At 37.0% G+C, this 15,581-nt stretch overlaps 1 protein-coding gene across 1 annotated transcript; it reads left to right on the top strand.

Moving 5' to 3' along the window:
* The first annotated feature begins 863 nt into the window (after window positions 1-863).
* Window positions 864-15,045, top strand: LOC104529147 (centlein-like). Its single transcript, XM_010173360.2, has 4 exons — window positions 864-992; window positions 1,583-1,762; window positions 8,610-8,743; window positions 14,862-15,045. The coding sequence occupies exons 1-4, from the start codon at window positions 864-866 to the stop codon at window positions 15,043-15,045; spliced, it is 627 nt and encodes a 208-aa protein (XP_010171662.2).
* Window positions 15,046-15,581: the final 536 nt, after the last annotated feature.

Genomic DNA, 15,581 nt, shown 5'->3' with positions numbered 1-15,581 from the left:
AATTTTCTGTTTCTGAACGCATTTAATTTAACTTGTATATTAAAAGCAAACCAGTTGCATTTTTGTCCTGAGAGAAAAGTTTCATCTCTTTCTTACTACGGTTACAGTGATACTGCTAGGAAGACGTTTTAGATTGATGCGATTTTGGTTTAGGAAGGGAAGGGACAAAACAGTACATGAAATTAAAACAGACTCCTGAAGACAAATGGAAAGTTCTGATATGGATGTAAGAGTGAGGGTGTTTTAATACAAATGTCATAAAAATAGAATGCAAGTATCTAACAAAGAAAGTTGAATTTCTTTTTGGTGGCAGTGAAATTTTACTGTATGTGGGTACACTAAACTGTTGTCTCTGAACAGAATTGCATTATTGTCCATGAGCTGCAAATTTAGTTATACTTAATTCCCTTTTTACAGCTATTTTGTATCATAATCTTTTCAGTTGCCTCACTCAATAGCTACTTCTCCCTAATTTAATGAGTTCTGGAGAATTTTGAACTCTACTTTTTAGCTTGATTTTTGGTATGCTAGAAGTGTAGATGAAGCCGTATTCTAATGTATTCTTAATCCATAAGCACAAAATATAACTTCTGCAAATGACTGCCTAAGCTTGACTGAATAATTTCTATTCACTTCTGCATTTATGGGCTCTTTTGTTTAGTAGCAGCAAGATATTCAGTTCCTCATTTACGTTACTGTGTTTTATAGTTTTAAGTAATGCTTTAAAACTACATAGATCAGTTTGTTACATTTAAAAGGTCTAAAATACACGGGTCTAAAATCCATTACATGCATGTTCTTTTACAATTGTTTTTTGTCTGTTAACAGATTTTTATTTTTTTTTTTTTTTAAAATAGAGACTCATGGGACAACAGCAGGACATAAACAACTTGATACAGGGAAAAATTGCTGTGGATGAGGAGAATGCCCGTTTGAAGAATGAATTCAGTAACTTGAACCAGAAATTTAAAGATAAAAGCCAAGAACTTAAGGTATATTGACTTGTACATAGTTTCATAAGACTGTAGCTTTGAAGTAGTTCTTTAAGCAATGTCAGACTTTGTGGCACAGAAAGTGACAAGCTTGGAGAAAAAAATTGCCTTAGGCCTTGCTGTACCTTACTGTTTTCCCATATACCAACTCTGAGGAAGATGCTTTAAAGCCAAGAATCCAAGCTTTATAACTTTCAGATAAATAGTTAATGATGGAAATGGAGCAAAGAAAGTAGGAGTGTGAAGATGTGGCTTCTTGTAATTAGATTCTGATGGGACTAGCATTATTAATTGATAAAGGCGAGGTCTGGGAGGATATGTCTGTGTGGGTCTCAAAAATAGCTGGGGACAGCATCAAAGGCAGCTTGATCAATTAATGGGCTCTTTGCAAATGTGTACTCATCAAAGCTGTCATCCAGCTAAAAAATATGACCCTTCCACCTGCATGAAAGAGGCCAATAAAAGTACACAGGTGACCTTGGCCATCAAATATAGAAGAAGCTGCTGTGAGGGTAAAACTGCGCAGTTTATATTTGCTGATTAGTTCTCACTTTTTTTTCTTTATCGGCCCTTGTGGTACTGTTCTACAGGACACTGAGGAGTGTGCACAGAAGAAGGAAGAGCAAAACAGACTGGTTATAAAAAACCTGGAGGAGGAAAATAAGGGTTTAAATACATGCTGTGCTGACCTGCTAAATGACCTGGAGAAACTGAGGAAGCAGGAGGCACAATGGGAAACAGAAAAATCTGGCAACGATGCCAGAATAAAGGTATGAAGTGGAATGGATTCCAGGATGATATTTCAGAATTAACTTCTCTAGATATTTGCACTACAAGATATTTTCTTTAAATAACAAGTTATATATTCAAATTTACCAGTAGGGACTTGCATTCATTTACATTCCTTCACTTAAGACCCACAGCTTTTTAAAAATTGATGTTGCAAAGCAGGAATCTGACTTCAAATAGTGCTCTTAAAATGTAATCATTAAAAAATAAAAGGTACTGTATTTTAAGATAAAATATATGTATTTATGTGAAATAATATGAGTTTAAAAATATTATTCACAAATATTTTTGGAATGTGTAATTTACTTACCTATAATTTGGTTGGAGTAGACTTGATGTATGCTGTTCTGGAAGAACACTTTAAAACTTTTTAACTGCAGTTTTGAATAAATTGTGTCCTGGTCTTCGCTCTGTGAGAGGCCTTATTATTGCATATAATATGCTAAAAAGTTATTTTCACTGTTTATGATAAAATGGAAAAGGAAATAATTTACTGTATAGTACAGAATATTGTTTCTTTTATTTAAATGATATTTTGTCTTGTTTGCTGGTAAAAATCGGGGAGTTTCTTTTAAATTCCTGTAAGAAAAAGCCACAAACATGGTATCAAAGTGTTTGATGGCTGCTTATATACATGTCTAATTAGTGGATTGTTTTTATTTACATGGCCAATGAACACTTACAAAACTGTGCTCTTTTACATTGTCAAAGTACATGACTTTCTGGTATATTTAATATAGTAACTATCTAATCAACGTCTTGCCCGGAAACATCTTTTTTCTTCCGCTATCAATTCAATGGTTTTAGTGACACTTTGGAATGTTGTGTTGATGGAAACCCTTTTATAAAGAACCTTATTCAGCTCTGTTAACATGGGAAGTAAAGTTCTTGCAAATTGAGGCCTTTGGAGTGGTTATGATGAAAGGATTATAGGATTCCCAGGACAACGAATGATTTGTTGATACTCGGGGGAGAAAATCTAAAGTGCACTAAACTGATTTAATAATTTTCAAGTTGTCAAATGTAGTACTTGTAATATTGGATAAATTACTGAAAATGATTGTTACCCACACTTTCAATGAAAACAGTCAGAATAATTTTTAGGGTATCTGTTTTCCTGGCTGATAAGGCATGCTGAAGAGAGAAAGATCTGTCAGAGCCATGTGATTCCAGGGATGGGAATAAGTAGTGTTGGTGTTTCAGAGTGGGATCACAAGCAGGTCAAGGTGGTGTCTAGAGCATGACAGAGGTAGCTTCTTGAGATGGGTATTTCTTGAGCCAACCAGGAATGGCACAACTGCATTAGTCTTGGCTATAGTGACCATGAAATTGTGAAGACCAAGATCCTGAGAAGATGCAAAAGGAGAGTAGCAGAGTACGGACCTGGAATTAAGGAGAGTCTTCAGCTAGTTCAGGGAATTGGTAGGTGGAATCCCATGAGAAGCACCACTGGAAGGTAAAAGAACTCAGGAAAATTATCAGGTCTTTAAAGACAACTTCCTCCAAGCCTAGGTATGGTCTGCCTTGGTACTCAGGAAGACAAGTGGCTGTATCAGACCAGCTTGGCTAAACAGAATTGATCATCAAACACCACTGTAGGGTGGGGGTGGAAAGCAGTATTCAGGAAGCGCAAACAGCGAGAGCTACGAAGTAGTTCAGAAACACTGGGTACTCAAGGTAACCTACCAACAGTTAAGACTGGCAAGTGATGACAGGTATAACAAGAGTTTCTTGCACCACTTAAGTAGTAAAAGGCTGAACAAGGAAAACGGGGGCCTGTTGCTGAAAGGGAAGGGTGAAATAGTGACAGCAGGTAATAGATACATCAGAAGTATTCAGTGTTGCCTATGCCTCAGTCTTCTCCAACAAGATTCCCCCAAGCATTTGTGCGTAGAGTCAGAGTTCAAGAAGTAACACTAAGAGTGGATGAGTTTGGGAGAAACCTGAGAGAAATGACTAGTACACATCCATTGGATCAGCTGAACTGTGTACAAAGCTGCTGAGAGAGTTGACTGATGTTACTGTTGGGTTGCTGCCACTCATCTTTCAGAAGTAGTAGAGATTAGGGGAGATCCTTGATGAAAAAGAAAAAAGATTGGTTGGCCTCACTTCAGTCCCTGGGAAAATCACACAGAAAGTAATTTTTGAAGTAATTTCTGCACAGATAATTGAAAAAATGACTAGAAACAATAGGATTTACCAAGGGTGAATCATTCCTGAGCAACCTGATTGTCTTTTATGATACAATGATTGTGTCTGTGGACAAGAGGAGAGCTTGGATATGATTGACTAACTTTAACAAGATTTTTGTCACTATATTGCTATATTCTTGTACCGAAGTTAGAATGTTACAGCTGGATAGGTGGACAACAACACATTTAAAAGAACTATTTGGATGTTTGGGTTTGGAGAGCTGTGGTTAATGGGTTGTACTCTGTCTGTCGGCTGGTAATAAGTGGTGTACTGCAGGATCTATTCTGGACCTGTCTTGTTTAAAATCCTTACCAGTGACCTGGAAGAGGGGACAGCAGGCATGCTTGTCAAGTCTGCCAATGACACCAGACGGGAGGGGAAGTGGAAGTGCTTGAGGTCTCTGCTGCCATGGAGGGAGATCTTGACAGAAATGGGCTAAGAGGAGCCTTAACCAGGACAAATGGTTCCTGGGAAGGTAGAGACCTGCAGCCATACAGGGGCTGTGGATCAGCTCTAGGGGACAGCCCTGGACACTGGTGGGCAGCAAGCTGCTTTGGGGCCAGCCCTGTGCACCCAAGTAGCATTGAGGGCCAGCAGCACCTAGAAAGGCATGAGCAGGGCTTGGCCCCAAGAGCCAGGGGAGGAACTGATCCTATGTGCTCAGTACAGGTGCTCACCCGTTTTTGGGTGCAGTACAAAAAGGATATCAGTAAACTGGCTGAAGGTGAGACCATGGGGCTAGAGACCTTATCTTGCAAGAAGAGTCTGTGGAACGGGCTGGTTCAACCAGGAGAATGGATGGCTCTGCGGCTGAGGATATCCAACAGCATCTCTGGCACCCAGGAGGGGATGGAGGAGACACTGCTGACCTTTTCATAGTAGTGCATGGTGGAAGAGTGAGAGGCAGCACAAACTGAAACAGGAAAAGCTGAGGCTGGAGATAAGGAGAAGCCTTTTTCCCAGTAGGACAGCCCAGGAGTGGGGCTGGGGCCCATGGAGGTTGGGCCATCTCCATCCTTAGGAGATTTCAACCCGTGGTAAAGCTCTGAGCAGCCTGGTTGAATCTCTTGGCTGAACCTGCTTTAGGCAGGGGCTGTGACTGGAGACCTCAGTTCCCCACCAGCCTGCATGTGTCCATGGGTGTGAGTGCCCCAGATTCTGTATTTTTTTTTTTATTATTTTTTTTTTTCTTTCTTTCCCTTCTGTGATGTTAGGCAATTGACCATACATCTTTGCTAGGGGACAGAGTTAGGTGAAGTTGATTATCTCACAAGACAATTGCAAGGATTGAGAAGCATACTAAAAATACTGTTTGCAAGAGAGAAATGTTATATTTGACCTCTAGGAAGTAGTAAAGTGTTGTCTCATAAATTTTTATCAACATTTTGTAAAATAATAATTTGTAAAAACACGCAAAGTTATTTTTGTAATTAATCACTGTTTTTACATATACTTGTCCTGTAAGTATTTGCTTGAATGTTTGAAGTTTCAGTTTGAATTAGTTTCTCCCTCTGTTCCTGACATTCTCCATTTCTATTACTTGACACTCAAGAATCAATATTGGATGCCAGATTGGCTCTTAACAGGATGCTTATAAACAATAAAGAATAATAATTTTCTTGCCCATAGAGGCCAAATACGACATTATCACACTACATGATATTGGGCTGCAGGTGATGTTCTAATATATATACCCCAATATAACATGTCCCTGAATTGCTTTTAAAAAGTAATTTATGAGCAAATTCAATAATGGAATTGTATTGTTTTTTTGAAGTGATTGTAAAAATGGTTATAGATTAAAATCATTTGCATTCAGAAATTATATCCTCTTCTGAAAGTCAGTTCTGCCTCTCAGTCTTGAGATTGGGAATTGAACCAGCATCTCTTTTTGTACGTTTTTCGGTAATAAAAGCTATATTGTAGATGACGTTGTATACAGACACTTTCCATGTTAGTCTCCTGTATCTGTGGAAGAATAAAATATAAACTTACCAATGTGAGCTACCTCAACGTTGTTTTTAAAATGTGTATTAGATGATAGAAATGGTAGGTCTAAATAACAGATTATTAATTTTGAAAAGTGACCCTCTGTTCGGAGACTGAACTAAGTGTTACTAGCCTCCTTTTGTTTTTTTTAAATTCAGTCTTTAAACCACTTCCTGCACAGAAAAGTGTCACTTGTCACTTTCAAAGACTGATGGTTTCCACACCTACTATAGACAGAATTGGGGTATAAAAGTGAACTTTTTCAAACTGAGAGAGAAAGCTTTTGTGGCTAGTTTGGCCATTTAAGGAAAATTTCTTTAAAGCTTTGTCATATTAGCCAAAATCCAAGTGAGACAGATTAACAGGAAGAGACCTAATAAGGTGACTAAAAGGGTGGCAGTAATGTTTTGTTGTTTATATTTCTCATATATACATTCATATTAATAATGTACAGTATAAAAAAAAATTAACATAGGGCTTTGCTTTCTGCCTTAAAGTAGTTCTTGAGAATTACTCTTCTGTATCTCTCAAAAGTGCACAAGTGGAAAAGCTGTCAATCAGCCTCTTTATGCACAGATATATCTCCATATTTAAGAATGAATTAGGCATTTAAGTTATTTTGTTGTTCTTTGGGTGGAGGTTACTTAAGTTACTGTTTAATAATTATAAGAATGTATATTTTTGCAAACTCAGTCACAAAAAGCTTTGTATGTAGACACAAAAAATGTCAGACTAGTAGATTTTAAGTGGAGGTGAAATCACTTGTGTCAATTGAAATAAAAATCTGGAGTTGCATACGTCACAAGTGGAGTGAAGTACTGAAAGATATATTTTTTTTCTGTTTTTAAATTCTGCCATCATGTAACTTCTAAAATTGTATTTATGCCAAAATAATTTGTTACCTGTTCTTGTGTTGCATCCTGCAGTGGCTGATGGGAACTTCAGCATTGGTAAGATCAGATATTTTTTTAAATGTCTACCATGAAAGACCTCTGCAACTTTCTAATGTGGTGCGAAAGATAAGCAAACAGGATTTGTTAGTAGAAAATGTGAACTATTATAAATTTTTTTCACATATACAGTAACTTTCAGCTACTGAGGAAGAAAAAGCACTGAGAAGAATCCCTAAGATTATTTGGCTGCAAGTTATAAATATCTTATTATACTTCAATATTTTCAGGTGTTAACAGAATGAACTATCTCCCATCATTCTGACATCTTTTGTTATCTGAGAAAAAATAATTTTTGCTACCTAGCCTTTGAGATTAAATTATGACTTTTTAGTTAGGTACATCAAGTATACAGCCTGAGATTTATCAAGACACAAGTAGTTTTCCTACCTCATTCACTCATTAATTTTGCTATTTCATCACATTAATGTTACTGTTGCTAACAGGACATGATAATTCTTAATTCTTGTCCAAATTCAGAGAATTTGATTGTAGTACACTTCTGATACACCCAAATATGTATAAGACATTTTTATGCTGTTTTAAAGAGACAATTAATTATTTGCTTTTCAGTTATGAAAATGTTTTCTTACCGTCAGTATTTGAGGCATCTTTTCTGAAAGGGTGAAATGTGCATTTCTTTATTTCTTTAAGAGCCTATGAAAATAGAAGATAAACTAATATACTGTTGGCAGTAGATGAAGGATGCTAGCCTGTTAGGAAATGATTATTTTAAATTATTGCTGAATCCTGGAATAATTGCCTTCTGAGAATGAGTGATTATGTCTGTGAGTAGCATAATACCAAAGCAGGTATAAGGCTGTTGCCACCTTCTGAAACTCTGCTCTAGATATTGCTGTAATTTTTCTGTTTCCATTCTTACCTCAAAATGCTCTGAGAGAATAGTCATATGGAGCTTCTTAAGGACTGAAGTACTCTTCTAAGCTGCTAAACCTCTAGAGAACGCTATGTAGAAATCAAAATCTTACTTGATCAAGCTGCCTTGCTCCTCTGTTTCCCAGATACAAGATGCGTGAAGGTGTGAAGATACACCTTCACACTTGCTAACTTCTACAGTTACGCTTACTGTAATAGGCAAATTATTGCTTGTTTACATGGTTTTCAATGCATTTCCAGAAGATTTCTTGTATGCGGTTTCTGTTCCTGAAGGAACCATTCCTTGCCCTCAATTAGAAGTGCAGAATCAGAGCAGGTTTAACAAGCAATCTCAAAAGTGAGTCTGTATCCATGATTCTTAGTTCATATGTGCAATATTGCGCATTTTTTGTAGAACTTAATGCAATTAATATATAGCTGGGTTTTTTTTGTTACTAGTACGTTTTTTTCTGTTTGATTTCCACAAAAAACAAGGTTTAATCAGTTCAGTAGTTATATAGTGTGCTACTACTTTACAAAGATTTGATTCAAGATTCTCCTTCCACATGCAGCAAACAAATTAAGAAAACTTCCTACATTAAAGAATAGGTATCCACCTAAAATTTGAAAGATACCTTTTTTCTGTTATTTCACATTTTTCATACACACACATATGCCTATGTATATATCTACTTAGACTACAGTAAATACATGCATGTATGTATGTGCACATCCGTATTTCTATGTACGTTTATAATGCGCATAGTAGATTTTAACTCTTTTTTTATACATTAATACATTTCAAATGCTTTCTTTGCAGAATTTGGAAGCTGATTTAGCTGAGGCAAGAGAACAAATGAAAGAGCTGCGCAGTATATGCAGTAACTTGTCATCTCAGTTAGCTGTGAAACAGGAAGAACTCTCCCAAAAGGATTGTGATGTTATCAGAACTAAGTATGTACTTCATTATTTTATTACCTTTAGGTCTGAATCTTCTAAAAAATATTGTTATTCCACTTACAAAGCAGTTTCTTGCATTAGAGGTACTTTATCCAACAGCGTATTTTCATGCTATTCTGTTCTGCAAGATGTAAAGTTTTTGGAAGTCTACCAGTAGATGACAGTTTATGTAGACTCTGATACTTTTCTGACTCTTAGTGTATTATCAGTTTTTGAGTAGTGATGAACTTTAAAAATTATACTTCTGTAATTAGCATTGGGTCAGAGAACTTCCAGACTCCAATGAAAGGAATAAAATAACAATGTGATTAGTGACATAAATATTTAATTGGTGAGGTTAAATGCCCTAAATTTGGAAAAGCTTTAAGCCTAACTTCAAGTTTTTAATTAGAGTCAAGTCTGAGAAGTCAGCAAAAGTTTACATAGGCCTGTACTAAAGGTTTAAAGTACAGTAATTTAAGCTTTATCTTAAGTCTCACACACCATTTCTTTAAACTGAATCTGTAAAATTAGTGCTGCGTTACTTGAGCCATGGCAGAGAAATGAAGGATGGAATGAATTATATGAATTGACTAGACTACTGAATTCCTCAAAATGAAGGTAATGGCAGAAGACAATTGATAACTTTAAGTTGGATTGTCAGGAAATTGTCCATTTTTCACTTCTTAGTTTCAGAGACATACACGGTGTAAATAAACACCTGTGTTAGACAAATAATATTCCCTTCAATATTCCCTTAAACTGTGGTTATGCCTGAAGAACTGCAGTTGGGATGCAGAAATCATAGGTATGGGCGCTCATCTTTGCTTTAAAAGCAGGAATAATTTTACCGTAGGGAGTCAGTATCTAAGTCTTTTGGGGAAAAAAACCCTAGAAATATGTTTTTTTGATGCCTCTGACCTAAATTGCCATCCTAGTATTTGTTGAAATCTTTACAGGAAAAATGGTGTCTTGTTATTTTCATATTTGAAAGGTACAACGGTTGAGTTTTTAAAGGTCAATAAAATTATACAAGTTTAATGGGAAATTGTATTGAAAGAGGCAATCATTGTAATTTGTGAAATTCATCAATGGACTAATAGGCTTTATTATCTTCTGAAATTATTCTCAGAAATATATATATACCTGAGAAGGCCAGGGACAGCAAAGAAGACATTTTTAAATTTGGGTGTGGTGGTTTAACTTAGCTATGTGCTATAACACATTTCATAGTATCTATGCCCTTCCCTTGAGAAGCCATAATTCATAGTGCCTGTCACTGTGTTGTATTTCTACATGACAGGTAATCTAGAAATTTCCTGAATTACCCCAAACCCTCCTATATTCCCTTGGTAATAAGGGTAGCTGAGGTACTAGGAGTCGTGGTGTATGCACCAAAACTGTGGTGGAGAAGCAAAGCCAACATCACCTGAAGTGGTGGGTTTGATTAACTCTATTTGTAGCACAGTTAGATAGCTTATGGGCTGACAGCTAGTCAGCCCTCAACCTATGCTACTACATGGGGTTATTACTCCCCAGGGGCAGTAAGTTACACTATCCTCTGTTGAATTTCATGAGATTCCTGTCAGACCGCTTGTCCAACTTGTTGAGGTCCCTCTGAATGGCAGCGCAAACATCTGGTGAAACAACCACTGCCCTCCATTTTATGTTGTCAGCAAACTTGCTATGGTGCACTCTGTCCCATTGTCCAGGTCATTAATGAAGATGTTAAAAAATTTTGTTCTCAGTGTTAGCGCCTAGGATACTTTGCTAGGGCCTGGCCTTCAGATGGACTTTGTGCCACTGATCAAGAGTCTTTAAGCCTGGTAGTTCAGACAGATTCAAGTCCACCTTACTCTCCACTTACCTAGCCTATACCTCTATTTATGAGCATTTTAGTGTCAAAAGCCTTACTACAATCAAGGTAAACAACATCCGCTGCTCTCCCCTCATCCATTGAGCTGGTCATATAGTCAGAGAAGGCTGTAAGGTTGGTTAAGCATCATTTCTCCTTTGTAAATTCATTATGACTATTCCCAATGATCATCTTGTCCTTTATATAGCGCATCACCTTCCTAGGGATTAAAGTGAGGCTGACTGTTCTAGTTTCCCAGATCCTTCTTGAATGTTGGAGCGACATGCTTTCTTTCAGTCCTCAAGAACCTCCCCTGATAGCCGTGGCCTTTCAAAGACTATTGACTCTGTCTCAGCACTCATAGGTGCATCACATCAAGTCCCATGGACATGTATACATCCAGTTTGTTTAAATATTCCCTGATCTGATCCTTCTCCACTGAATCAGAGGCACCTGAGATTTCTGGACGCAAGTGTTACCTTTAAAGACAGAGTTAAAGCAAGCATTGAATGCTTTGGCCTTTTTTATGTCCTTTGCTACCAGAGCCCCTGCTGTTTTCAGCAGTGAGCCCACTTTATCCTTTGTCTTCATTTTGCTACTGATGTACTTAGAGAAGCCTTTTGTTATTCATGTCCCTCACCATACTCAACTCCACTCACATTTAGGCTTTCCTGACTCTACCTGTGTGCTTGGGTAATGTCTCTAAATTCTTCTTGGTCTCCTCTCCCTTCTTCTGCATCTTGTATCCTTCCTTTTATATTTGATTTACATTTGAGTTTAGTCATAGGAGGTCTGTGTTCATCCCTGCAAGCCTCCTGCTACCTTTGTTTGACTTCTTGCTTATTGGAATGGACCATTCTTGATCTTGGAGGAGATGATTCTTGAAAATCAACCAGTTTTCATGGACCCTTCTTTACAAGGTACATCCCTGAAAATGTCCAGGTCTGCTCTCCTGAAAACCACGATTGTGATCCTGCTTTTCACTTTTCAGTATCCTGAACTCCTGTAATCTCAAGGTTGCTGCAGACAAGCATACCCTTGACCTTTACATCCCTAACCAGTTCTTCCTTGTTTGTAAGTACAAGGTCCAGCAATGTGTTTCCCCTCATCAGCTTGTGAATTACCTGTGGCAAGAAGTTATCATCAAAGCACTTCAAAGCCTCCTAGATTGCTTGTTCCCTCTTGTGTTGTCACTCCAGCATGTACTGGAGTGATTCAAGTACCCAGTGAAGAGAAGGGCTTGCAAACATGAATCTTCCAGTTTTCTGAAGAGGACTTTGTTCTTTCTGATCAGAAACGATCAGGAGGCAGCCAGTGTGTCATCTGCATTGGTCTGCCTACACCTGACCCATATCCTCTCAGCTAGCTCATTGCCCATCCGAAGGCAGAGCTCCGTCCATTTACACTACTTCTTCACATAAAGGGCAACTTCCTGCCATCCCAGCCTGTCCTCCCTAAAGAGCCTGTCTTTCCTAAAGAAACAGTTTGTCTATGCTTGGCAGCACTCCAGTCTCATGAGTTATCCCACCTTGTCTCTGTGATCCCATTGAGCCCTGCAACTGCAGACAGGTATCTTAATTCCTTCTATCATTGTCTGTGGGGATGCGAAGTGTACGTTTGAACAGCAACTTCAGGTAGGCACCCAGTTGTGCTTATTTCCATGGAAGAGCCTTGAGAGCCTCCCCTGTACTGATGTCTTGTCAGCACTCCCTTATTTACGTGCGTATGTTTGAGGTGGTGCTCCCTGAGCCTTGTATTGTTCATCTCAAGGTCTTTCTTGTCCACACCCACCTGTGCTTTTTGCTTGCCAGCCCAGACCACAGCTCCCTTACTTGTTACTTGGTCAACATCTCTGTCCCCTGCCATTTGTAGTTTCAGGCTTCCCTTACCACCTTGGCCTGCCTGTTATCAAAGGTACTTCATTCAGTGAATTTATTTGTATTACACCATTGGTGCTGAATAATCTTGGTAAGATTGGGCATAATTTCCTCTTTACTGTGGAAAAATAAAGTAAAAGAAGATTCCCCTTGTGGATTTATGGTGTAAAAATAGTACCTCATTCACTAAAGAGGATAAAAGCAGCTGTAACATACAACCAAAAGTTAAATACAGTGGTTGTGTATTTCTGTGGCTCAAAAATTTTTCAGATTGCAACTGTTGGTTTGTATAACTTTTTACTCAAAAAAAACCTCCCCAAAAAACCAAGCTAGGATATGTATATGAAGAAATAAAGTTTGATTTTTTTTAAATGTGGCGTAATGGAACTGTGGCTGAGTTTCCTTTTATTTAAAAATCCTTTAACACAAGCAAACATGCTAATGTGTTTTCTGACTGTGCTGCAATTCTTGGGTGACTGCAAGGTTTAGCTTACCAACCCCCATATCCCCTTCCCTTTAGGGTGTGACTCTGAGCCTGATGCTAAAGTAAATAAAAAAGATTCCCAGTCCGTTAGAGTACACATAATACTGTGCATTCTCAGGTGACATACACAGGTAACTGCATTGATGTTTGCACGCAAATTAAAGAGCAACAATATAGCAGAGTGGTCTTGGCAACAGTTACTACCAACATTGCCAACAGTATCTGAGGATTCAACATTATCCCATGTTTTTCCCTTCCACAACAAAATGAATATCCGATTGGAGAACCTCTGCAGATTTAATATAGTCTGTGTTTTAACTGCGGTGCAGAGATGAGTTGTTTTCTGCTATATACTCACAGTCGGGGAAATGAAACAAGTGGTTGTTTTGAAGCCTCTTGTACAGGGTGTCAGAAAGTACTTTTATGTTCTTATTTCTGCTGTTGCGCTTGTGAACAGAGTTAAATTAGTACACATTAAGTACATATTGCAGTTGTACTTTGTTTTTGTTGCATAGAGTCCTTAATGTCCCTCTACCGTTGTTAATTTTGAGGAGCTACTTTGTATCTCATTGAGAACAGTAGGACTTAAATACTGTTAAGTAAGCATGTCTTTAAGTGTTCTCCTATATTGACCTGTTAGCAAGCTTTTTGAAACACTGCTTTTTTAACAACATTAAGTTGTCTGACAGTGCTGTTGTGGTACCTGTAACTTCAATTTTTATATAATTATTCAGATGTTGTACCTTTAGTGAGTAATCAACATACTAAGTATCAGCACAGATCTTAAGAAATGGTTTTTGGACATTTGCCCTAAAATGGTTTCTTTGTTGTTCTGCTGTTTCTCAGGAAAATACAACAAAGTTGGTATTGCTGCTTACCTTTTGCACGATAATCTTTGACTGAACATTTCTAGCAGTATTACAAAAATGTAGTTTTGTTGTTAATAATAGTTCTAGGCACAGATAAGTCACATATGTGTTGGGAGTCACAAAGAAAATTCTTTGAGGAAGTAAGGAAGAAAATTAGTTGAAATAATAAAATTTATATTTCAGTATCTGTATGTAATACGAATGTGAAATGTGCTTGTAAATCAAACAGGGAATTAAGCAAAAAATATATAAAAAGATATTAATGGAATCATCTGAAGTTTTAACATGTATTACAGAAAAATATTCCATATTTTTAATCATTGTTTATAATTAGTAAGAGTTACTGATTTTAATTTCCACCTTAATTTCTAGGATCTATCAGCAGTACAGTAAAATTCTCAAGCAGGCTGATTATACTAGATCTATCCTATGGCTGCATTACAATATGATTCCTAGTATTGTGTTTGTAGAGCTTTTATTGTTATGTTATATAATATACACCAAAGTTTACTTCCTTTGCTTATGGTTGTTGCAGTATGCTGTACCTGCAGACATAAGTAAAAGTAATTTATCAGCAGACATACGTCATGTGTTTAGGGAGCAGATACATTTCAGAAAAAAGACTTACATTATACATACTCTGCAAGTGAAGAAAAACTTTTTTTTTCCTGATGGTTCTAGTTAAAAAAAAACCCCAAACTTATTTCATAGTCCATGTGTTCTAAATATTTTACATTTTGACACTTACTGCTAAAGAGTTAACTGAATATTGATTAGAAAGTGTTGATGCAGTAGTGAAAATCCATTTATTTTAGAGCAGTTAGCACATTAGAGGGAAATTGAAAGGCATTCAATTTCAAAACTTAACAACTTTGTAGATATTTCACGAAAGTATGTGATAAATATTTTATATGTAACTTCCAGTGTTTATAAGGCACTTGACAGAAAAATAAATGAAAATAGGAAGCTCATTATTTGAACACAATTGTTTAACGGAGACCATTGTTGTTATTTTTCCTAATTTTTCTTAATTGCCTGTTTTGCACAGGAAGGAGTTGCAGGAGTTGCAGAATCTTTACAGACAAAACATTGAACATACAGCACAGCAAACTGAGCTGATAAAGCAGCTTCAGGCTCTCAATACTGATACACAAAAAGTACTGAAAGACCAAGAAGATGCTCACACAGCTGAAACAACATCTTATCAAAAAGTATGTCATTCTGTTTTATGATCAGAAATTTAATTTTAATATACATCTGCACAATATCAATGGACAGAGTAATCAAAGCACTGTGTCACAAGTGTTGCATCCTTTAGATCTCTGGATCGTTATCGTTACCAAAATACGGTTGGCACAGTAACAGAGTTTATTGGCCTAATTACGTCCCAGCATATATGGCCCCTTGATTACATTGAACTGATGAGCCTTAAAAATTAAGATTTTGTTGCATCTGAAGAATAGGAGTGAATTGCCAAGCATATAAATTTGTTTAAGTAATTTTGTGTTATCTGTGTTCTTCTTCTTCTTCTTCCTCTTTTAGAGCTTTCAGTTATTAAATTCTCCAGTTTGTTTTTGATAATTTAAGAGAAGAAGTTTCTTCACTTGTAAATAATGTCTTTGTGTGAACCAGTTTTACTGGTTTAAGCAGGCTTAAGCAAAAACCTGCTCTATCAAAATTAACTGAAAAAATTGTTGCTATAATAGCTTTTTAAATGGATAACTAATTAAAAAAAAACAACCTGTATTTGCATTTACAGAGCAGATTC

Source organism: Antrostomus carolinensis, unplaced genomic scaffold, assembly GCF_000700745.2.
Source record: "Antrostomus carolinensis isolate BGI_N321 unplaced genomic scaffold, ASM70074v2 scaffold2888, whole genome shotgun sequence".
NCBI lineage: Eukaryota > Metazoa > Chordata > Aves > Caprimulgiformes > Caprimulgidae > Antrostomus > Antrostomus carolinensis.
The sequence above is the reverse complement of the archived record's forward strand: the minus strand, read 5'-3'. Positions and strand labels throughout refer to the sequence as shown.